General features: G+C 41.9%; 1 protein-coding gene across 1 annotated transcript in view; it reads left to right on the forward strand.

Moving 5' to 3' along the window:
• Positions 1-26502, forward strand: part of LOC138350215 (ladderlectin-like) — a 77741-nt gene that overhangs the window by 48285 nt on the left and 2954 nt on the right. Inside the window, exons 4-5 of the mRNA XM_069300563.1 lie at positions 14420-14596; positions 16831-16954. Of these exons, the coding sequence (XP_069156664.1) occupies positions 14420-14596; positions 16831-16954 (301 nt within the window). The remainder of the gene's footprint in view (positions 1-14419; positions 14597-16830; positions 16955-26502) is intronic.

Here is a 26502-nt window from a genome sequence, read left to right on the forward strand (position 1 = left end):
TATGTATATATATATATATATATATATATATATATATATATATATATATATATATATATATATATATATATATATATATGTCGTACCTAGTAGCCAGAACTCACTTCTATGCCTACTATTCAAGGCCCAATTTGCCTAATAAGCCAAGTTTTCATGAATTAGTATATTTTCTTTAATTTTTTTCTTATGAAATTATAAAGCTACCCATTTCATTACGTATGAGGTCAATTTTTTTTATTGGAGTTAAAATTAATGTAGATATATGACCGAACCTAACCAACCCTACCTAACCTAACCTAACCTATCTTTATCGGTTAGGTTAGGTTAGGTAGCCGAAAACGTTAGGTTAGGTTAGGTTAGGTAGGTTAGGTAGTCGAAAAACAATTAATTCATGAAAACTTGGCTTATTAGGCAAATCGGGCCTTGAATAGTAGGCATAGAAGTGCGTTCTGGCTACTAGGTACGACATATATATATATATATATATATATATATATATATATATATATATATATATACATGCACATATACACTCATAGTTGATAATCCCATTTTATATAAATGACACCTCTATTTAGTCAAGGTGTAAGTAGTTGACCCATAAACCCATTTTTTTAAATTATGGGTAATATTCTAGCAATAAATAAAGTGTGCATTCGTCCCAATAATCTTTCAGTTGGTAACGTCCATAATATTTATGCATAACAATCAATGAGATTAACATATCATTCGAGCAACTGCGAAAATATAAAGCAAATTACATAATCCTAACTTACCACTATCTATCATATCCTAATCCTACCCTGCCCCAATCCAATCTATCAAAAAACCTTCCCCATGCTCCATCAGATCCCTACGTATCTTAGACAAAAACCGTCCTAACCGATTCTATTCTATCATAACCTATCCTAGTCTAAACTAGCCCTACACTAATCTATCCTAATCCTGTCCTGTCCCCATTCCAATCTATCAAAAAACATACCCATACCCAATCAATTCCTTACCTATCCTAGCCAAAAACCTGCCCTATCCTAACCTAACCTATCCTAGTTTAAACTAACCCTACACTATCCTATCCTAATCCTGCCATGCCCCAACCTAATCTATCTAAGCCTGACCCATCCTGACTATCCGATCCTAGTCAAACTGTATCTTATCCTATCATATCCTATCCTAACCTAACCTATCCTAACCGGGCCAAACTTGTCCTAACTTTTTCTATCCTATCCTACACCATCCCAACCTAACCTATCCTAGGCTAAACTATCCCTACATTATCCTATCCTATCCTAATCTAACCCTGAGTTTGAGATAAGGCACAGTGAAATATATAATAATTTAACACCAGTCACATAAAATGCTACACTTGTACATACAGACACTAAAAATACATCAAATAAAATAAATTAACATACATCATAAAACTCACGAAAACATTTACACTCAATATGGCAGGTACGAACGCAGTAGGGCATTTCCACATTAATATGCCATTTATACACAGAATATATAATTTACACACAAAATATGTTATTTTATGTACAAAAATATATTATTTACACAAAAATATATAATTTACACAAATATTGAATGTACACTCAATGAGAATTAAGTTGGCTGACCACAAAATAACGTCTGACCACCTCTCCAACAATGGATTCCTTGTAGGTGTAGATTATTATCATAAATTCATCACTGGACAAACTAAAAGGCATGGAATGAACCTGTTATTGTCTGTGGGAGGCAATTTGCTCACTGGCCCAGTACTGAGTCTGAAACAACCCACCCCTGTAGACAACTAACAAGTCAACCCATTGATAGTTACGTAACTAGAGGGAGAACAGTCACCACTTAAATTCAGAAACATGTCTGAAGATGAGCTTGTTCCCCCAGTACTTAAATTATGGGATCTAGTCACCTTTGGTATCGTCCCTGAACAACCTAGTCCAGATGATAAATGGACATACAAACAATACCTGGACTCAGATGTCTACATGGACAACCAATACTAGGTCAGGCTACCATGGACGCTGAATCATCCTCAACTATCTTGAGGTTATCTTAAAAGGAATTTAGGGCTTAGCTTCCATGCTGCCCGGTCCTCAACCAGGTCTCCTTTTTGTTACACACCCCCATGAAGAACCTGTAGCAGTTGTCTAACTCCCAGGTACCTATTTACTGCTAGGTAATCAGGATGAAGGAAATTTTGCCCATTTGTTTCCGCCTTCACTGGGGATCGAACCCAGAACCTCAGGACTACCAATCCGAAGCGCTTTCCACTCAACTGTCAGGCCCCCGGTAAATCATTTCATGGCACAAAACCAATTAAGGTCTCAGGTGTTGCACTTAAATAGACAACCTGATAACCTGAAATTGTACCATGACATAATACAACAACAACTCGATAACAAATTTATCGAAGTTGTAACCAGTGATGACCCTAAGGACATTATTAAAGTACTGAAAAATTCAGACACTAACCCTCCTACAAAATATTTAGCTGCTGTGCCAAGACCAGGCAGGATAGTATCTCATTGAATGACTGCCTTCAAACTGGCCCTAGCCTGACACAAAGGCTGTATGACGTGCCATTAAAGTTCCGCATAGGGACTTATGCATACACGGCTGTTATAAGTAAGACATTTCTTAGGGTAGGCCTCCAAGAAGAGGACCAAAATTACACCAAGTTCCTATGGATAAAGGATCCTAGTAATCCAAACAGTGAATTAATCCCATACAGGCTTCCTTCAGATTTCTTTAGAGCTACTTCTTCGCCGTTTCTGCTTCAAGCAACCTTAGACATGCATTTGAAGAAGTCCAATTGCCCAAATAATACTGAAATTAGCAATAACCTGTATGTAGAACACTTCCAAGGAACAATTAGCAGTGATAAGGAACTACTTAACATATATAATGAGGTCAATCGAGAGCTGTTTGGAGCAAATGTGCCTCTACAGTCATGGACCTCATATATTGTAAAATTAAATGAACTGATTGAGTCAGAATTTCCAGACTACCAAGTACCTCATAAGACTAAAGCATTAGGAGTCGAAGGGGAAACAACATCTGACCAATTAATAATAAAATCAGTGGAACCAGAAACTGCCAATCTAACAATGAGGAAACTATTATCCCAAGTCAACAACCCATTGGGACTATTAAGTCCCATATTGATAAATGGGACGTTGATAATGCAGGAATGCTGACAAGAGAAGATAGACTGGGATGATCCACTAACACCTGTCTTGGAAGAAAAATGGCAGGGGTTAGTGAAGAATCTAAGTATCCTAGAGTCTGTCAAGTTCGCTAGAAACAGTACATCAAAATCAATCAATTAAGCTTCATGTGTTATGTGAAGCCTCAGAAAGGCTTAAAGCACAGTAGCCTACCTAGTAACAGGTGAGCAGGCAAATTTGCTCACATCAAATTGCCATTGGCAACTGTGGCAGGTCATTGCCACAACCTGAGTTAACAGCCATACTGCTAGGAGTAAGATTGACTCATTATCTGACTAAAACCTTAAGTAGCATTTGACGAAACAGTTGTATAGTCAGATAATGAGGCAGTACTACAGTGGGTGCGAAAATAACAACAGCAAAACTCCTTACATGAGCAATTGCATAAAGGAAATAAGAGAATCCTGCTGACTGCGGGACTGACTGACAGGCTCTAGAGGCCTGACGTTGAAACAAGTATCCAAAACTGAGATGTGGTTCCGTGGACCTCAGTGGCTAGTCAGTGACCAGTGCCTTAAACAAAAGCCACAAGCCATTCATACCAATGTCAGTGCTCCCACTGAAATACCAGACCCACCCAGGACTTTGGTAATTTATCCTATTTGGTACTCTGACCTGAACAAACTATTAGGCGTCACACAAATTGTGCTTTATTTCCTAAAGAAAATAGCAATCAAATATAAATTCCCTAGTCCCTTAAAGTACTGGGTCAAAGTGGCCCAAACCGAAACGTTCGGAATGAATTTTTAAAACGTCCCTAAGAAACTTGAAAAGGATCTGGGGCTTTGGATCGATCGACACAGTTATTGCATTTTAAGGTGCAAGGGGGTCCCTTGCAGCAATAATAATAAGAACTGCCGCACGACAGTACAATATGAAACTTAAATAATACTACCATAATTCTGACGAGGAGCGATCAACTGTTCAGCAGCCTTAAATATTGGATTTCGACGCTTGTTTTTCTCCCCTCCCCCTCCCCCCCTCCTCAGAATTATGTGGGAAAATTCGACATCATATTCAAACTCTAATGTAACAGCCATCAAATGTTGTTAATATACATTATTTAGTCATACAAAAGTTACAGAAAACAGGGTTACATATTCAAGGTCATACACAAGAGTTAGATTTGTATCACAAATACATAAACCCATTCTTCTATCTGAATCTCGAATGTTACAACATCGGGAGAGGGAGGAGGGAGAGGAAGCTATTGTAAACAGAGGCAGCCATATTAAGAGGTATTGTGAACTTAAAGTCCGACGACAGAGGGCCTCCCATAACACAAATTTACTCAAAGCATGTCCTAAAAAGCAGTGTGACTCCAATTACTATATATTTGCTTCTGAGACAATCTAACGTCATAATAAGGGAAGATCAGCTTTCAGTATTTCTATTACACATAATTTTGGCCATTATTAGTGTACGAATTTATGGTTATGCTGTAGAGAGACAACACCCACAAGGGTAAGCCTCATTATTATAATAATTTAAGTTCATGTGTAACACCTGTTCAAACATGTAGTCATCAGATATTACGGTGTATTATATCTTCGGGTGGGTGTGACCACATGATACATAGTTGAGCTGGCAACACAAGGACCACCCAGATGCCAAAAATCACTGGAATTCATGTGTCCAGGGGTGTCTGATGTGTGATGACCAGTCAACACTGCCGAAACAGTTGAGGCCAATATATACTTTAACTGAACACTTGTAGAGTAATTTAACATCTTAGCTGAAATTTACCGTTTAATAACAGTAAGATTAAAATAATAAAAAATAACCATTTTAATTTCAAAAATTGTAATTTAATTTTTTTTAAATAATAATAAAATAACCTGTCCCCAAAAATATGTGAAGGGATGTTTACTAGTGACGGTAAATTATAAAATACAGTCGAAGTAATAAATTCAATCTCTTAGAATAATAATCAAATATATCACTGGTAGGCTTCCCCACACGAGTATCCTAGTGCCCAAGTGAATAAAATGTTTATTTCCACGATGGTGTAGTTGGTAATTTATATAAACATGTATATGAATGACATTTGTGTAGATATCTATAGGAGCTGCCTCGAATAGACCTTCTGGAGTACTTCTTTATTATTAAATTATTTTGGAATATATACAGCATTAAAAATAATTTATGAAGCTAAACAAGATATGCTCTATAAAATAGAGCATATTTTGATATTTGATATTACATTTATATGGCTCAGCAACGCATGTGTGTTGCTGAGCCACAGCAACCTTCCCCTGTCTTCCAGTCCTCCCCAACCAGTCCCCGTCCCCTCGTACTCCCAACCATTCCTCACTCCACCGTCCTCCCAACCAGTCCCCACTCCCCCATCCCCTCATCCTCCCCCGCCATTCCGCCCTCCCTCGTCCCTTTGTCCTCCCCACCATCCCAAACTCCCCCGTTCCCTCGTCCTTCTCCACCATTACCCCCTCCCTTGTCCCCTCGTCCTCCCCACCATCTCTCACTTCCGTCCCCTCGTCATCCCCACTCTCTCGTCCGATGCCTTCCCAAATGGTCTGATGTTCCCATCAGAAAATTGGGAACATCAAGTGATCTGATGTTCCCATCACTGAAATGTAAGAAAAAAGTTAGAAAATGAAATGAAAAATGAAAAAATATAAAAGAAAATAATACTCACGAGATGAACGATATGGTAAACAACACAGCTCAATTCCAATGCAATGTCACACAAAAAAATTAAATCAAAATGAAAATATATCGAAATCAATGAAAATGGAATTTATCATGGAAATCGGAAACATTGAAATGAAATCGTAACATATTTAGTATTGCGTGCGTTGCTCTTACGTGTAACAGATGGCACTGATTTAAAAAAAAAAAAAATTTCCTGGCACAGGTTTGGCATGTATATAGTAGGTATATAAAAACACGCACCTATTCAAATGCAATTTTGTGTCAAAATTTCAAAGCAATCGGTAAAGTGGTTTGGAAGATTTATCTCATAAAAAACACATGAAAAACACAGTTTTTCAAAAGAAGCATGTTTTTCCCAACATAGACATGACATCTATATAGTATGTATATAAAAACTCACTTGTATGCAAATGGAACATTTGTTTGAACATTTCAAAGTAATCGGTGAAGACTTTTCAAAGATTAGCGATTTTGAACAAACGAACATTTACATTTGTATTTGTATAGAAGATAGCTTATGTTGCTCATATGTGCAACAGATGGTGCTGTTTTAAAAAAAGCATGTTTATACCTGTCCCAGGTATGGCATCTTTACATAGGCTCACGAAACGAACAGTATGGTAAACAACACAGCTCAATTCCAATCCAATGTCACACAAAATAATTAAAACAAAATGTAAATAAATCGAAATAAATGAAAATTCCATTTATCAATGCGATCGGAACAGCGAAATGGAATTGCAACATATTCAGTACATCGTGTGATGCTCCTACGTACAACAGATGGCGCAGTTTAAAAAAAAAAAGGCATGTTTTTTACCTGTCACAGGTGTGACATCTATATAGTAGGTATATAAAAACACGCACGTATATGAATGGAACGTTGTCAAAATTTCAAAGCAATCAGTGAAGAACTTTCGGAACTTTACAGCGTGTGTTGCTCTTACATCAAACAGAGGGTGCAGTTTTTATAAAAATGAATTATCTTTCCTGTCACAGATGAGGTATGAATATAGTAGGTATATAAAAACACCCGCCTAATCGAATGCAACGTTGTGTCAAAAATTCAAAGCAATCGGTAAAGGGGTTTCGAAGAATTGGCTCACAGAAAAAACCACAGTTTTTCGAAAAAAGGACGTTTTTTCCCCTCACAGACGCGACATCTATATAGTATGTATATAAAAACCTGCTTGGATTCGAATGGGACGTTGTGTGAAAATGTCAAAGCAATCAGTGAAGAACTTTCGGAGATTAGCGATTTTGAACAAATGAACATTTACATTTTTATTTATATAGATGTGTGAATCATCGCAATACTCAAAAGTATGGTGTTCTTATTAGTGATTCAATTATTATGTTCTTAAAGCAATAAACATAGTTTTGCAGTTATTACACTATATACACACATTATATATAAGTATCTAAATGTTTTGTTCACCACAACTGTACAACTAAGATGATATAGTTAGTTCAGGCACTAAGAGACATCGCTACACACACACACAGTTAGCTGGCGGCTGCCTCCCTCACACACTCAAGATCAGGTGCACTAAAATTTCTCCCTCAACAATTCTGTTTGTAGTGTTATTACACTATATACACACATTATATATATGTATCTACATGTTGTATGCACCGTAACTGTACACCTAAGTTTGTAGAGTGCCCAAAGAGCATAGTGGCCACCCTCTACACAGCTTGACAAGTCATACAGACAACGCCACCTCCGTCACCCAAATGACTCCTCTTAACAAAATCCTTTTGCTGTTATTACGCTAATGCACACTATATATATGTATCTACATTTGTAATCACCATAATTAACCACTGACCTGGTACGGTGAATGCAGACAATAACAGGTGGCCACACAGTCAGAACTCTCCCTCCCTCCCTCAGCATTACTCCTCCCACACAACGCTAATTATCTCAACAATCCTGCTATTATCACAACAATCCTGCTATTATCACAACAATCTTGCTATTATCACAATCCTAGTCATTTTTATCACAACAATCCTTCTATTATCACAACAATTCTGCTATTATCACAATCCAGGTCATTTTTATCACAGTCAGGGGTCATCTGTAATATTGTCATCGCTAAATAATAGCAGTTACATATTATTTTGACATTTTTAGGCGATGCTGTGGTCACAAGCTGAACAGCAGTGCTGTTAGCTCATGCTGCGTGCACCAGCCTTGGTTGCTCCCACAGTACTGTGGCTCTCACACCTGAGAACATTGCCCACGATTTTTTTTTAAACATGGCGTCTGTTTACAAGAGCCCTGAAGAAGCTTATGTGAACCCCGTGTAGCCGCCGGCCGTTTGAATCGTGCCTAGCACACTATGGCGTATATATACGCTATAGGGTGACAGGAACCCTATGGGGTATGCCATAAGGCACTGAGCTCATGGCGTATATATACGCCATGCGCTCGGTGAGACATGTTACTCTTTACACACAGAAATCACAATAGCGGGATGCATCAAATGAACAAATCCACAAGGGCCGTGACGAGGATTCGAACGTACGTCCAAGAGCATCCCAGACGCTGCCTTAATTGACAGGCACAGGCTGCCTTAATTGACATAGCTGTAGTAGTAGTAGTAAGTAGTAGTTGCTGTAGTAATTTTCTGTAGACACTAAGCTAGTAAAAAATCTTCCTTATGAATAAGTACATCTAGGAATGGCAAACATTTATTAATTTCAGTCTCCATAGAAAATTTTATAGAGGTGACTTGATCATTATGTTTAGCTACAAATTCGTCTGTGTTTACATCTGTAGGCCATATACACAAAATATCATCAACATATCTAAACCATGGAATGATTCCAGGGGTAATTTTTGAAACAAATTTAATTTCAAAGAATTCCATGTACAAGTTTGAAAACAATGGCGATAAAGGATTTCCCAAATGTCATTCCAAAAGTCTGTAAATAATACTCATTATTAAAGGTAAATTCACATTCAGCTAGAGGTGTTGAAGTGAACAAAGGTCGCCTCACACCAGATGGTCCGGGAGTTTGCATGGCGTCAGCATAGGCAGGACCTGTGACATCATTTATGTCTGGAGCGTGCCGCAAGTGTTGAGATACTGTTGCTGTTTGAGGCCAATCTTCCGGGTCCCAGCGCAATAGGGCCCAAATTGCCACCTCGTGGAACTGTTGCAATGTTAGCTTTTTTTGATCAGTTGTGTGGTATTTGTACAAAACAAAGGCATTATGCAATGTCATTTGCAGGAAATAAAACGTTATCTTTTTGGTCCATTTGTGAGTTTTCCTGGTAATATGGTAATACCATTTGATCGAAGTGGTCCACACCTTTCATGAACTTATTGTACCATGCAGCCTAATGGTGAGAAAGAAAACCTCATGGCGCGCAGTTTGAAACAAACCCAAAGTAAATTGGATAAAAATTGAATTTTATACAAATATTTTTTATGAGGACATAATTTTATGTCCACATTGCGGAAGCGGGTAGCCGAAAGAGGCCTCCAGGTTATGTCCTGATCCGCATAAAGTGTTAATGCATAACTTAACAAGATTGACAACAATTTCAACAGAAAGTGGTAAAACATGGCTCATTAGTTCATGAGCAAGATGATCAAGAATATCATAAACTGGCACCTTTCTAATCAAAGAACAAACGTCAAAACTGATTAACTATAAATCAGGAGTGACAGGAACACTATTCAATTTGTTAACTAATTCAAGAGAATTGGTCAAATGAGAAGAGGAAATAGTTCCTAACAATGGGGACAAGATTTTTGTTGGGATTGAGTACTACAGATGTTGGAGGTAGCATGTTTGGAGCAGATGCTCTTTTGTTTATGATCTTGTTAATAATATTTCATGTACCTGATAATTGTTTTGTGGTTTTGTTATTGGATGAGAATAAAACCATGTGGACGAAGATTGTTTCTCTTCAGCTTTAAACCATAACAGTGGCGACGAGGATTAAACATCTCGGGCAGAGAGCCTGGGAACGAGACGTGGTTTGAGGATCCAGTGAGAGCAGGGTACGTCCTGTGGACGAGTGGACGCTTCGCATACAACAGTGGAGTGTTCTACCACCACGGCCATGGCTGCGCTGCTCATGTCAATGGAGCCGTTAAACACTGCCAAGATCTCGTTGGACCTGTGGCTCAGCCTGCTGGAAGCAAACTTTCAGTACCGGGAGATTTAGGAGGACGCCAACAAGAGAGCGGTACTCTCTAACGGTTTCACTGGGTTCTGAAGAGTATAGTGTTTTCGGAAATTTGTGTGCACCTGAGCTACCCCACACGAAGACCTATGTAGACCTGATTGCCCTTCTTAAACGTCAGTATGTGGTGAAACCATCATATCACAGGAGTTTGATGGATTTCCTGAAGAGGACGAAAAAGCAGCAGGAATCCGTACAGGATTTATATGCGGAATTGAAGACTTTGGCTAACCACTGCAACTTCGGAGCACGGTTGGACGGCAGGGTTAGTGACCAGGGGCCAGATTCACGAACGCACTTATGCAAGCACTTACGAACGTGTACATCTTTTCTCAATCTTTGGCGGCTTTGTTTCCAATTATTAAACAGTTAATGAGCTCCGAAGCCCCAGAAGGCTGTTTATAACAATAACAACATTTGAATAGGAAGTTTTCATGCTTGTAAACTGTTTAATAAATATAACCAAAGCCGTCAAAGATTGAGGAAAGATGTACACGTTCGTAAGTGTTTGCGTAAGTGCTTTCGTGAATCTGGCTCCTGTTGTTCATGGCAGTGGAAAAGGAGAATTATTTCCATAACCTGGAGGCAGAAAACTTGGATCTACAATCGATAATATCATGGACAGTGCTCGAGAAGATATTGAACCTGGAAAGGGTTTTTGGAAGTAAGACTTCTACTCAGGAAATTATGGTCGTACAGGGCCAGACCAGATGTAAACACTGTGGATACAATCACATAAGTAGCAAGTGCAAATTTAGTGCCTATATATATATGTAACTTTTGTAACAAGGAGGGACACTTGCAGAGAGTGTGTAAGGAATATCTGAACAGGAACAGCAAGGCCTGGGAGAGGAGACGACCAGGGAATGCAGGAAGAAGAGGTAGTAGTACTGTGGTCAAGGCAGTAGAGGAAGGGAAATCGTCTGAAGAAGCTGCAGGTGAGGAAAACCGACTATATTCGTTGAAAGAAACGGTATGTTCAGTGAAGTAACAAGTGGTGAATTTTGTAATTAATGGGAAGTTAGTTCCCTTGGAACTGGACACTGGTGCTGCAGTGTCAACATTGTCTAGAGCTTGGGCAGATACCTTGCAATTGAATGTAAAACCTGGTAAAAATCATTAAGTGCTTATGATAATGTACCGATTAAGGTCTATGGCAAGGTGTCGGCAAAAGTAGGTTATAATGGAAAATAAATTGTCCACGATTTTTATGTAGTGGATTCACATAATCCTAGCCTATGTGGTTAGGATCTCATGAAAAAAGTGGGAATTTTCTTGGCGGGCCTAGATGAATTGTCGATAATTAAAACAATTAAAAGTGCCGAGCAAATGTTAGATAAATATTCAGTGGAGGTAGTTTAGTTCATTTATTATGCACCCCATACCCATCTTGTGGGCGGTAGGGGAGAGGGTTACAGAGGCACATAATGGGCTCAGGGACTGAACCCCACAATTCATTTAGCTAAGCAAGTTACAATCTTGATGAGCTATTTACAAGTCAATATAAGTCGTCACATCAACAATGGGTTCGAGATCGACCACAAGTACTGTTTCTAAATTAAGTAACTGACAAATGTGGAAAGCTAGTGTCACAATTGATATGTTTGTCCTGCACACCGCCCCCCATCCAGTGGGCAGCGGTGGATAGGTTACAATCACTTAGTTACTTCCTACAGTTAGCAAACTGGGGATATTTGGCTAAAATTTCTGGTAGCAGATCATTTTGAATGAAATATTTGCACATCGTTGGAACCTTGGTTATAGTATTGTCTCTAAATTCACGTATCTTTTCGCACTCCATCACATATGATGGAGGGTGTGCGAATAATTTTGTTGACACAGTTTACATTTGGATCTCTGTCTACATCGGCAGATAATGAAAATTCCCAGAGATACTTGTAACCGAGCAATAGTAACATCTAGAAGTCTGCTGATTTTATTGTATGATCCATAGATGTGTGGCTCCTCTTGCATGATAGTATGATGATAGATAGAATTACTGGTGTCAATTTCACTTTGCCTCAGATCTACAAGATCTTGTTGAAGTTCTCGGTGTACTGCTGGTGGAAGCAGATAAGCCAATTAATAGCATGGTGGCAAAAATTCACCTGAAAAGTGGGGCTTCACTTAAATTTTTCAAGGCACGAACAGTGCCGTTTCATTACAAGCAGTTGGTAGAATCAGCCCTGGAAAAGCATGTGGAAGAAGGTATCTTAGAGCCAATTACACATAGTGAGTGGGCAGCCCCAATTGTACCAGTGTTGAAGGCAGATCAGAAATCCTTGAGAATCTGTGCAGACTTCAAGGAACTGAATAACCGCATACACTGTGAGGCGTACCCTCTACCCAAGATAGATGAGTTGTTGTCAGAGGTCTGCATGGGGACAATTTTTTCTAAGATTGACCTGAAAGGTGCTTACTTCCCCCATGCACTCGAGCAATGTCAATAGGCCGTTCTCCCTCATCGCCCTTACTTCATTACACACAGAAATCACAGTTGCGTTATGCATCAAATCCTTGTCACGGCCCTTGTGGATTTATTCATTTGATGCATCACGCAATTGTGATTTCTGTGTGTAATGAAGTAAGGGCGAAGAGGGAGAACGGCCTATTGACATGGCTCGAGTGCATGGGGGGGAGTTGTGTAAAACCCTTGTTTGTGCCTCAGAGAGGCTGCAGGATCCAGTAAGTTCAGTAGATCTTCGATTTCAACTCCTTTGACCATGGCGTAGCTCAGTCGACTAAGGCAGCGTCTGAGATGCTCTCGGACGCAGGTTCGAATCGTCGTCACAGCCCTTGTGGATTTGTTCATGGGGGAGTCATACCCTCTCGAGGATGACAGCTCAGTCGGCGTATTCTTCTAGTCCACCAACTGCCTCACACCTTCCCAGACTGTCTTCTCCAAACAGTAGCAAATACTGGTTGACCTACAGCCTACTCTACTCTAACATAATAAGAAAATATACTAATGACATATATATGTACCGGCCTATATATCAAGGGGTATTGGGAGCGAAATAATGATCTATCCTAATCACTCCTGTCCACGATGGCTATCCTCCGATGGTAGAAGGTACACGGGTCCTAGGTAGCTCTCGGCATTCTGGTAGTGTGCAGGCGATGAGTCACAATAACGTGGCTAAAGTATGTTGACCAGACCACACACTAGAAGGTGAAGGGACGACGACATTTCGGTCCGTCCTGGACCATTCTCAAGTCGATTGAGACTTGACAATCACAATCGACTTGAGAATGGTCCAGGACGGACCGAAACGTCGTCGTCCCTTCACCTTCTAGTGTGTGGTCTGGTCAACATTCTGGTAGTGTATTACAGGTCCTCATGTGTCGTGGAGAAATCGCATCTTCACCGTACCAGGGTTCGGGTTTTCCCAACTGGTCCAACCAGTGGTCACTGAGCATGTCACTGTACACACACGCTCCTTCAACGAGACGTTTTCTCAGGGATCCGAATGCAGTGTCTTCCCTCCAAAACCTCAATAGATGTGACCCAGTCACTGCAGCGCTGCACGTCGTACTAGAACGGACTCATGGGCGCCAGATTTGCCCTCCCAGAGTCGTCGCACACCTTCAGTCGCCGACTAATATCCTCAAATTCTTGGCACTCCTTTGGCCACTAAACATGACTTTTTCGTACTCCCCAGGAGAACACTGTCTTTTGCGAGAATGGTAGACTGCGATGGCTGCTTAAAATTCACTGAGCGAGGCTCCCAAAACCTCTAATCTCGGGAGCTCACTGACGCATTTCTGCTCGCATCAAAAGTCTGTGTAGTTCTGCATGCCAGCACAGGGCCAGGTCTCCCGGTGACGTCACTAGCATGCGTGCCATTTCGGGCAGGTTATTAATCCAAATTCTTCCCTGGAATACAACCCGCCAATTCGTTTAACAACCAGGTACCCATTCACTGCTGGGTGATCAGAGGCAACAGTTAAGGATTGGCACCCAGTCAGTCCTCCCTGGCAAGAATACGACCCCGTCCATAGTGTTCGCGAAGCGCCGGGTAAGTGTTTTATCCACTGCACTACCGGCACTGTTAATGTTTTTGTGACTTGCTGTGAAGTCCGCGCACAAGCGATTGGTCCTGGATCGATTCCCAGCGGCACTTTTGGGCACTTTCCCTTATACCTGATTGCTCAGGAGTTTTGGCTTCATCCTGGGTGCAGTGAGTCATTTGCGAGGAGAACCTCGACAAGTCTATTAGGCACTCAGTCCTCAACGATGTGTAACCATATATGTAAACATATATAAGAAAATACATCATTTAAAACATCGGTTATTTTACAGAGGAACATTGCACGCCCCCGTACACAAGTGTAGGGAAGACGTGTCTGCTGCTGGCTCTTGGTGACCCGCTCCCCTGGGCCGCTGCTCGTCAGTATTGTGCTGCGAGGGGCGGCGACCTGGCTACCTTCACTGACGCCAACACCTACGCTGAGTACCTCGCTTTTGTCAACACTGTCAGTGAGTATTAACGGCAGGAAAGTTACAGTAAGAACAGCTTATACCAAAACTTGACACATTAACAATGTCTCTCGTCTAACTAATACACCACAGTACAACGCACTGTACAACGTCAGAGGTAAACAAACATTACCAAACACTAGTAATTACCTACAATCAGAAACCAACGCTTCATAAGACAAGGTCAACAGTGCTTCTCCTGATTGTCACATAGATGTGTTTACTCTCTTCTTGCAAGCTGCCCCTACCCAACCGTGTCCCTCACTATACCCCGTGTGTAGTCCACACTCCCTCCCTGCTTCCCCACACACTATCCTGTGTGTAGTCCACACTCCCTCCCTGCTTCCCCACACACTATCCTGTGTGTAGTCCACACTCCCTCCCTGCTTCCCCACACACTATCCTGTGTGTAGTCCCCACTCCCTCCCTGCTTCCCCACACACTATCCTGTGTGTAGTCCACACTCCCCCCCCCCCCCATGCTTCCCCACACACTATCCTGTGTGTAGTCCCCACTCCTGCACTCCTTAAGGCGACGTCCATTACCTTTTAGTATGACGATCTTGACACAGTGGTTGTAGAGCTCGAACACAACTTGCTAATGAACTATGGAGTGGGCCGTCACTAGTCCAAGTCTTTAACCCTTCAGCAAGAGAACACTGTAATCTTAAGGCAAGAAAACACTATAATTTTTAAACATTTTGCAAAGATTTTGAGTCCTCTGTTTTGTTTGTATAATCATATTTTCAACATTTTACTGATGTATGTTTTTTAAGATGTTAATGAAGGGCTTTTGCGATCATCGACTAAACACATTTTCTTCAATTTTAATTTAAGGTAATTGGCCGACAGTTCGACACAAATGATATATCCTCATTCCTAAAAATCTGTATCACATGTTCCACCCTCCACAATTTCAGTACTTTGTTCGTCATTAATGATTTAAAAACAATGCAAGACAATGACTTGCTCAGGTCACCGTAACATTCTTCAAGGTCTAAATCTTGTACTGAGAAGTACATATATCTTTTTTTTTAGAAGACATATTTGTCTTCATATCTTGTACAGGAAACTTTATGTGCTTTAATTTTTATATTTCTAACGCCTTCCCTAGTAACAACTAGGGACTGAACGACGTGTTAGACTGAGGCAGCGGTTCACCTGACAGAGAAGAGTTCGAGGAGAGAGCCGTAGGTAGGGCCTTGATGATACTTAACATGAAAGGTAGAGAAATCTAGGCTGCTGAGAAGTCTCAAGTAAGATATATAGACAGCGACTCTTTGTTCGAGGTTTCATAGGATACCTATAATATGGAATAGATGTACTTTCCTGAGGCTGGTATTAGTTACATGGGAAATAGAACGGAACAAGTCTGCCTCTGGTTTGGAAAGAATGAAGGGTTGCCAAGGGTTGAAATGATTCTAATTTGCACTAGATATGCAAAGGCAGACAGATAGAATCTCCTGAACTGTCTACTTCCCTCCCTCCCTCCGGTACCGTCTGCCTCCTTCACTCCTTCCTCTTCTGCCTCTTCCAGTGGCAGAAGATGAACGAGTAACATACAATCATCGTTATCGACGTTGAGTCGACTTCTATAACGACCGAAATATTTGTCCAACTCTCGTTTAACAATTAAACCCTCATTTCATACTTCGTAGGTCGTTGGTATTCTTAAAGGAGCCTTTCCTTCTTAAGGAGGGGCTTCGGGGTCGACCCCAACCACACTAGGACACTCGACATACAATCGCAACCCACCATGCAAAGTTACATCAGGCTAACCCCTAAACGTCTGGCCTCCATCCTCGGACAAACATAGACATTCCATTTTATAAATGTTAATTAATATTAATAATCCCTCATGTCTCTCACCCTCCCTCTCCATCCCTCACCTCCGACTGCTTTCTTCCTCTAACTTCCTACACTCTCTCGCTCCTTTTTCTCCCTAGACTTCCTGAAATTTCCCTCCCCCCCCTTCCCCGACCAGTACTCCCCCACTCAACTATTTCCCCACGTAAGTACTCACCTGTACACCTATACATACATCTGTAAGTACACCTGTAAGTACAACCCCCGCAAGTAAGTGCTTGCGGGGGTTGAACGTTGGCTCTTTGGTCCCGCCTCGCAACTGTCAATCCACTGATCTCTCAACTGTCAATCAAGTGAATGTCAGCATTCAGTGACACTCAGTGTTCACTACAGCCTTTAAGTCCTCAGCAACACCAAAATATTTTACAGATTCGGAAAATGCCGCCGTTGGAGTGTGGCTTGGAGGGTCAGATGAAGCTCAGGAGGGAGTCTGGACTTGGGTCACTGGAGAACTGATGCCTAAAGGACCACCTTTCTGGGGATCAATTAACGGGTGAGAATATCCTACATAATTATTTATTACTTATTTTTAATTTATAATATTTAAACAATCAACTGTAACAATTATAGTTTTCCTTAAGTCCTAGCATCTCTGTTTGTAAAGTTGAACACTCGTTTAAGAGTCTCCAACCAACTACAGAATTTCCTGCCTTAACTGCAGCTCCGGATCCTTGTCCCTGCTGGTCAACTGATCCTTCTGTGAAGAATGTGAAGTCGTCAGATGCCAAGTTTGCTTATATAAGCTGTATACCTATTATATCACTGAATGTTATTATGTTTGTATCCTCAGTGATCCATGGCAAAATAATTAGTACTGTGAGCTGTTATTTATTTACGGCCCCCACGACGGCAGTGGTGCTGAGCATGCCTCGACATTCCCCTGATGGTAAAGGTAAAGCATTAGCGATGTATACTCCGCCTGTACTCGGATATTAGCGTACTTTGCACCTGATAAACTCACTGGTGTACAACTGTCTGGGAAGATCCTTCAGGCGAGCACCGTTCTCACCTCACACACACCCGTGGCACAAACACGATGCCCCCTCCAAAACTCGTACCCAGTTGGGCAAAGATATCTTCTAGTGACTTCTGATGGAGCAGAACTCAACTGCCCTCTATGCCCTGAGGGCACACCCGGAGCCCATAAACTACGGGCACTTCTCGGCCAAGCCGGCGTCGGATACCATCTCATCGCTTGGAGAACCAACCGAAAAACGGAAAAATCTATCAACTTCCTAGTGACCTCAGCCGGTGAATGCGCCAAGCTTTGTAACAGTACAAGCCGTTGAAGGGAAATACCAAATGACCTTATTGATTCCAAATAAGTAATATTGTGTTCTTTGCTCTGGCTGTCCCAAGGCAGAGCACAGCAAATCTAGGTGACCATTCGTCGTTTAGGTTGAAGCTGGAAGGAGAGAATTATGAGAAGAAAGCGCAAAACCATTACGAATGTATAGCACTTGGAAGAGGTCAGGATAAGGATTTGGAATGGAACGGGAAAAGGAATGGTCCCCAACCACTTGGACGGTCCGGAATTGAACACCGACCTGCATGAAGCGAGACCGTCGCTCTACCGTGCAGCTCAAGTTATTGGGCACCAAGCAGGATCCAGCACATTGACGTTATTGTGGGGTTTTTACTTTTCAACACTCTTTCCTGATCGAATCCATTACACAAAATATGAATTAAAAAACCTTCAGTAAGCTTCTAACTGAGATCTTATTAATCTTTCAACTCTGAAGGTTCTGATAATTAATAGGAAGTAACAGCAAGTTACGGGTCCTCTGGTAGGTTAGGAGGGCAAGAAGTTCTCCTAAGGTTTCAAAACAGCATGGAAACTGTTAATTGAATGTTTCTTCTCCTAACCTAACCTAGTAAGCCGGAGGACTCAAACAGAAAAAGAGACAGTACGTCACTTTCGTGAGCGGAATTCAGTTCATATTCCATCCATTTTTCGTCATAGTGCGCATACGAGCGAAAAGCGACGTTATTTTAAGAGGACGGGTTATTTGTAGAGGGCGAGGCTACCTCTTAGCTGTGTGCAGCTCTAGAGTTGAGGGATCATCCCAACCTTTATCTTCCAGCCTTCTTGTGTCTCATTAATGGAAGCCCATGACTGCAATGGCATATTAGCTCCCTTCAATTCATGATTTGCCTCCTGATATATATTTAACAGTTTGGATTCACATTTGGCTGTCCCCTGAAAATGTTCTACATCAAGATTTTGGCTAATTTCAGCCTTGTAAGGACTGTTTGAGTTTTTCAGATGGGTGTTCCGTGTTGCTTGTAGCAAGAATGGAGAAGACGTTTCTTCAAAGAGAAAAGAAGAAAATGATAATTTACAGTGTGACTGTTCTCGTCTTCAGGGTTCTTTACCCTTGAGAGTTTTGTGTAGTGATAATCTTCCTCCTGGATACCTACTCTTAGGAAAACTTTGTTTATGCCTGCTATATAGGCAAATTGATTTACTTTAAATTCAACAAGACATCATACATCTTTTGAGTTAAACTTGGACCTGTTTGTAAATAGTCGTGAGGAAATCTCCCAGGAGGAATTTATTTATTTATTTATTTATTTATTTATTTATTTAATGATTTATTTAATTTCTAATTTATTTCTTAAGAATTAATTTCTAATTTATTATTTAATTTATTTTCATAGCCTCCCTTCACAACCTGGGGGGGTTATTTAATAATATAACCAACCAAATTAAGATTAATAGTTTGGTAGAAAACTGCTACTACTGTAGTTATTAATCTACTATGGTTAGTTTTAAACAGAACACAGCTTAGCTATTAGATAGAATGTAGTTTGTTTAATCAGACATGCACACGTCCTGATCATATAAGTCGCGTCGTCTCCTGGTTGAGCATGCTGGCGTCAGGACGTGTTCATGCAGAACCAAGTAATTCTTTGCTGTTATCTCCTTCCCCTCAATTTCACCTGTGAGTTGATTACATGGTAAATATCGCAACAATATATGAAGCATATAGCAAAAGAAAGGAGGTTATAATTTAATGATCATGATCATAGGAAGTCTGGGAAGCCTGGGAAGTCCACTCCAACGGAAGACGGGACGTGTGTTTCCAACCACGTAATTGGTCGTATAAGTGTCGCAAGATGTCCGAACAACGTGGGATGAATCGATGATAAAAATTCACTACGCCAAGAAATTATTACAACTTCTTTGGAGTGGATGGGCGTGGAAATATTTTGATTGCCTCGATTTTCTTCTCTAGTGGTTGGACCCCTGCTGCTGACACACGGTGTCCCAAGAAATCCAGCTCTGGAACATGGAAAATACACTTTTCAGAGTTGAGCTGCAAGCCGAAGTTTCGCAGACGGGTGAGAAGGAGACGGAGGTGTAGCAGATGTTCTGTCAGGGATGTACTGGCCACCAGCAGATCGTCAATGAAGGCATAGCAAAAAGGAAGGTCCTTAAGTTCTTAACTACTTGGTCGATGAAGCGTTGGAATGTCTTTGGTTGCATTCCGTAGACCAAAAGGCATCCAGACGAATTCAAACAGTCCAAAAGGTGTTGTGATTGCTGTTTTCGAAATGTCTGCCGGTTCCACCAGGATCTGGTGAAATGCCCGCACAAGGTCATTTTTCGAAAAAAAAACGGTTGTGTTGCTCAGTCTCTGGGAGAAATGCTGGATGTGTGGTATTGGGTAGCAATCCGGCAGAGTACAAACGTTGAGAGCCCTGTAGTCCTCGAAAGGGCGCCATCTCCTGGGGGCTGTTTTCGGGACCATATGGAGAGGTCAAGCCCATGGACTGTTTAAAGGGCGGATTATTCCTGCCTCCTGTAGCTTGTTGAATTCAGCACGTGTTACCGCCAGTCGTTCTGGTGCCAGGCGGCGTGGTCTGGCGAAGGTAGGTGCTCCTCTTCTAGTAATGTGATGCGTAATCGTATGTTGCACTTCTGGTCGAGGGCTGGTGGATTGGGTCACATCTTTAAATTCATCCAAGTGTGCTTGAAGTTTCATAGATACGACTGGGGTGACGCTGTTAACTTGTGTAGAGGTACTCGGGGAGGCTCGAAGTACTGCATCTTTATCCGTGATCCGGCCTATACTCCTCTTCACATACCATAAAACAGTCTAAGGAAACTACTCCAAGCTTGTACTAAAGAGGCACCCTTCTTGAGCCCGGATGGACACATGTATAAGCAAGTAGATAGGGTCGCCATGGGTTTTCCCCTAGGTGTCCTGTTTGCAAACTTCTACATGGGTACCATCGAGCAAAAAGTCTTAGTCGACATGAACTTGAAACCGGCCATATACTGCAGGTATGTTGACGACATTTTTACACAGATACCTGATGTCAGACATCTGCAGGAGCTGAAGGAGGCATTTGAGCAGAATTCTGTGTTGCTTTTCACTTACGAGATGGAAAAGGATGGGAAGCTGCCCTTTCTAGATGTAACAGTCATAGAAAGGAGCGGAGTTTTCCACACTGCAGTCTACACTAAGGAAACAAACATAGGAATGTGCCTGAATGCCAACAGTGACTGCCCGGACAGGTACAAGAGGAATGTTGTTAACGCTTATGTCGACCGTGCCCTCAGCCACAGCTCAGAATGGAAGCAAGTCGACGAAGAACTCTGTAGGGTAAGGCAGGTCCTAGTCAACAACGGCTTCTCCAATGGTTTCGTGGAAGACATCATAAGAAGGAAAGTGAAACGCCATGCAACCTCTGAAGAGACAACTAACACAACACCTATACCCCCTATTAGACTATTTTACAGGAACTTCTTTTCCACAGCCCATAAAACGGAGGAAAGGGTCCTGAAAGATATTGTCAGTAAAAACGTGATCTCTACAGACAAAAATCAGAAGATACAACTGACAATTTACTATAAAACCAAAAAAACGGCCAGCCTACTCATGAGAAACTCTCCAGAAACAAAGAAGAACGTTTTAAAAGAGACCAACGTCGTCTATGCCTTCAAATGCCCTCTTGGGGATTGTAAGCCTCAAAGAACTCAGTATATAGGCAAGACAACAACATCTCTTTCCAGGCGTTTAACGATGCATAAGCAACAGGGCTCCATTAAGGAACATATAGCCTCTTCCCACAACCAAACCATCACCAGAGAAATCTTAGCAAACAACACAGAAATCATCGATAGATACAGCGATAGCAGGCGGGTCGACGTCTGCGAGGCACTACACATCAAGAAGTCAACACCAGCAATCAACAGCCAATTAATGCACAACTATATTCTACCCACTTTAAGACTCCGCTCCAATATAGAAGCATACTTAGAAGTCTGCGTACATGCAGACTACAGGTGACGCGTAAGATCCACGGGAGTGGCGTATTGACAGGATCAACCTTCACACATCCGTCCACCTTGACGTGTCGTGTCAGACTGATGGCGCCGCCGTGGCGCTATGACCGGACCCCAATGTCTTCGTGATGTCATACTTGCCAAGGGAGGTGTTCATTGGCTCCCTGTGCCACATCGCTGTCGGTGACCAATCTGGTGCCACTGACGTCACACAGTTTTGGCGGCAAAACGAAGGGGCCAGCGCCATATTGGCTTCCTAAAAAGCCTATATCACAGGCCAAAATACTTTTCTTTCACGAATTTCTCTCCACCTCGAGAACACTACACTCTCCCACATATATCAAACTGATGCCCGCGACGTAGAGAACGCTCCGGTAAAGCGGACATGACTCTTACAGCAGGCGTGGGAGAAATATAAGGGGGGTGAACACCGTCACAGTTGTTCTATTCTTATGTGAATTGCTTCAAGAATTTGTAATCTTCTTGCATCTTGGGTTTTGTCTATTATGCAGGTATTCTTGTTCAACATTTCTCTTATTAGAGTGATGTCATGGGCTTGTCTCATGTGATTCCTAGGGGCACCGGATTGAAGATGGCTTGTCAAACGCCTCGTCAGCTTGGTCGACGTCATACATATGTACTTATATTGAAGGTTACATCCTTCGTGGGGGCATGTGTACATATATACAACGCTTGACTGCTGTAGAGGGTTCTCCGTCGGCTTCTGGCTGTTTTTGATAAGGAGTTCGGAAGTCTTCTTGGTTTTGTAGAATATTATCAGGTTTATGTTTTGGTTAGGAGTAGTGCTTTTTACTCCTTTACGGATTATTTCTTTCATTATTCCTTCCTCATTTATATGTTCACTGTGCATGGTTGATTTGTAATATAATTTTATTGGAGGTGTTGTGGTTTCTGGTCTAGGTTCTGGATTATACCAACGGTCCAAGTGTCTTCTTATAGCAGCGTTTATTTCTGCGTTGCTATATCCGTTGTTCACCAATACCTGAGTTACTCTTTCAAACTCTCTACTCACGTTGCTCCATTCAGAGCAGTGGGTAAGCGCTCGACGAATATAAGCATTGAGAACACTGGCTTTGTATCTTTGGGGGCACTCACTTCTACCGTTCAGGCATAATCCTATGTTGGTGGGCTTGGTATATACGTTGGTGCTTAAAGAGGTTCCTGTTTTTGTTATTAGTACATCCAAGAATGGCAGACTGTTATTTTCACTATTTTCATGTGAAATCGGAGTACTGACTCTCTCTCTAGATGTCTTTTTAGGTCAATTAGTTCATCTGAGTCTTTTACTATTACGAATATGTCATCTACATAACGGCAATATACAGTTGGTTTTTGTCTGCTACTGAAGACCCTGTCTTCGATGGTACTAATAACATAAACAGGAACCTCTTTAACCTTAACCTCTAATGAACCATGGAGGCTCGAAACGTCGTGCAAATTGTATAAATAAGTGTAATACATTCTATAGTAAATCACTTTTTTTCTTCACGTTAAAAGTACGAAAATGAGTTTTGGAGAACTCCTATTTCAACTAAGCCCTGATGTTAAGGAAAAAAAAAATATATATATATATATATTATTAAATATGACCGAAAAAGTAAGAATAATAATTTTAACACGAATTTTCTCAATCTTTCGTACATTACGCTTCACTGTTGGAGGTAAATCAAAAATCAATTCTCCAAAATTCATTTTTATTTATATTTTATTAAATGAATTTTGGAGAATTGATTTTTGATTTACCTCCAACAGTGAAGCGTAATGTACGAAAAATTGAGAAAATTCGTGTTAAAATTATTAATCTTACTTTTTCGGTCATATTTAATAATATATGTCTACAGGAAAGACTGCTACCAAAATATACTAATATATATATATATATATATATATATATATATATATATATATATATATATATATATATATATATATATATATATATATATATATATATATATATATATATATATATATATATACACATATATATATTGTGTGTGGCAGCCGTAGCAGGCGGTCGTGCAGGGGGTTGGGTCCCACATTTGTGCCCATTCAACAAGGATAACAGTGCCTGAGGAAGTCAAGAATCGACTCATGTCTGTGTTAATACCTGCTGAAGACTCTTAGTGGGTCGAGAAAGCCTACCTCTCCAGCAGTGCAACAGAATCAACTGTAAAAGGTGTGTTGTCCCGGCGGGAGGCGTGCTAGGGAGGGGAAGGACACAGCCCTGGCTGAGGGTTATCTCAGTGCCTCCATAAACAACAGCCTCCAGGCGGGGAGGAGGCCTCATGTGGAGGGGGGGGGGGAGTGAAGGGGAGGCTCACAAACCTGCTTGTATTCCAGCAGACTTATAAGTGAATGTGTGCGTCTTTTCAGATGAACGGTGAGTTTGTAGTGATAAACATAATGCACCTGTGAAACTTTGTGTTAATTGTGTGTGACCGCTGCCTGTGGCGGGACCCCTCCCCCCCTCTCCCTAGCCTCCCGCAGGCCTCGCCAGCTCACCCAGCAACCCACTCCCGGCGGCTGACCCGACGACCATCGTCCACACCACGCCCACTGTCGACCAACGCCCACCATCACCTCCCACGCATCGTCACCCAACGCCCACCGTTACCCAACTCCCACCGGCACCCCACGCCCACCGTCACCCCACGCAACCCTACGCCCACCGCCACCCCACGCCCACCGTCAGCCCACGCCCACACACGTCACACGCCCTACGGCTCCCTCACCAGGAAAGGGTGGAAGGACACATGTGGTGGGGTCAAGAGACTGGGTCACCAGTGTGCCAATAAGTGCTTGAAAAAGATTAGTTGAATCCAGTCCTGTGGTGACTGGACCATTGTGAGTATCGTGTTGAGTGCACCACACCCAGTGTGCCAGGACACATTCACCAGTGTTTAGTGACAAAAGCAAATTATCCAAGTGTTAAGTGCCACATCAACCCTCTCCCCCACTCCCAGTGAGGGAAGTGTCTCCCGTTCCCCCACTCCCCTTGTGTAGTGTCTTCCCCCCCCCCCCGTAGTGAGGTGCAGTATCTTCCGTTCCCCCGCCCCCACCTCCCACTACCAGGTGGTCGCGCCTTCCCCTCCCCGGCCCCCCCTCCCAGACGGGGCCATCGCAGCCTCCCAACCCCCCACCCACCACCTCCACGAGCCCACCCACCCCAGACATGACGCATGGTATAGGGGACAACCTCGTCCCCCTCAGCCAGAAGGGAAAGACAAATACTCCAGTGCAAGGTGACAGTCTGCACCTGCACATTTTACCAGGTAAAATATTCGAAAAAATTATCAATCAGAGACTGGTGAAGTACATGGAAGAGGAAGGGAAGTATAACACCAGGCAGCATGGGTTTAGAAACCACAGAGGGGCCCATACAGCTATAGCCCTGATCTACGAGCATATAACCAACGCAGTGTCGAAAAAAGATCAGTGTAATATAGTGCTTAGGGACGTCTCGAAAGCCTTCGACAAAGTGTGGCACACAGGCCTAAAATATAAGATATCTGAACTAGGGCTTCCTGAGAGATTTACTGCTACTCTCTGCAGCTTTATAGACAATAGAACTGCTAGGCTTAATATCGGCAGCTACTTGGGTGACGTAATAGAACTGAAAAGTGGAGTACCACAAGGAAGCTGCCTCTCCCCCACTCTATTCAACATATATACAGCTGACCTACCCCAACCCCAACATGGAGAATACATCACATACGCTGATGATGTTACCCAAATAATATGCCAACCAGGCCCATCAAAGCCGCTACTAGCCAACAAGACCAAGGCAGCAATTGAACTCATAAACAACTTTGAGAAGCAATGGAAAATTAGCACCAACAAACAAAAGTTCCAAATAATACACATTGCGAAAAGAAACCCGGACCCCATCATCCTTGACAACCAGCCGATCCAATATGCGGAGGTAGGCAGAATACTGGGACTTATGATAAATAGAACAGGGATACAAATTCATGTAAGGGACCGACTAAACAAAGCCAAAGCAGCATTAGGAAAACTGAGAAGATTCCAAAGCCTCAGTACTAACATTCAGATCCACCTATATAAGGCTCTAGTTCGGCCGCATCTAGAATATCCCCCAGTACCACTACACACCATAAAGAAAACTAACATGCAGAAACTGCTAGTAGTACAAAATAAGGCGCTAAGGAGAGCAGCAAAACACCGTCCACCATATGATCAGACAATCCAGGAGCTCCACGAACTCCTGAACATACAGCCACTAAACATCAGACTGCAGCACCAAGCCATCAGGGTATGGAACACCATCGAAATGTTAGAGGACCCAATGTTTGAAAGATTACTCCAAGATGAGACGCCCCGCTCCCACAGCTGGTGGCCCAAGAGCCTCGATTCTCTGGACGAAAACCCCGTCCAACAGTATATAATCCCCAGATGAGTTATATATGTATATATATGAACAGTTCATAAATGTGTATGTATGAACAACTCGATAAATAATATGTATGACAACTCGATAAATAATAATAATAAAATAAAGAGCCTTAAACAGAATAACATGTGTGGAAGCATCGGAGTGTGTATATATGAATGCTACACAGTATTCATCTATGGACATCCATATATGGTGAAACACATGTGAAGAACCTCTCACACACTCACAGCTCCCTGACAAGAGGGAGCCAGCTTAGCTTAGCTGCCAACACCCGCACATCGTGTCAGCAAGGCGGACAGCCCGCCTG

Source organism: Procambarus clarkii, chromosome 44, assembly GCF_040958095.1.
Source record: "Procambarus clarkii isolate CNS0578487 chromosome 44, FALCON_Pclarkii_2.0, whole genome shotgun sequence".
In the NCBI taxonomy this organism is placed as follows: domain Eukaryota; kingdom Metazoa; phylum Arthropoda; class Malacostraca; order Decapoda; family Cambaridae; genus Procambarus; species Procambarus clarkii.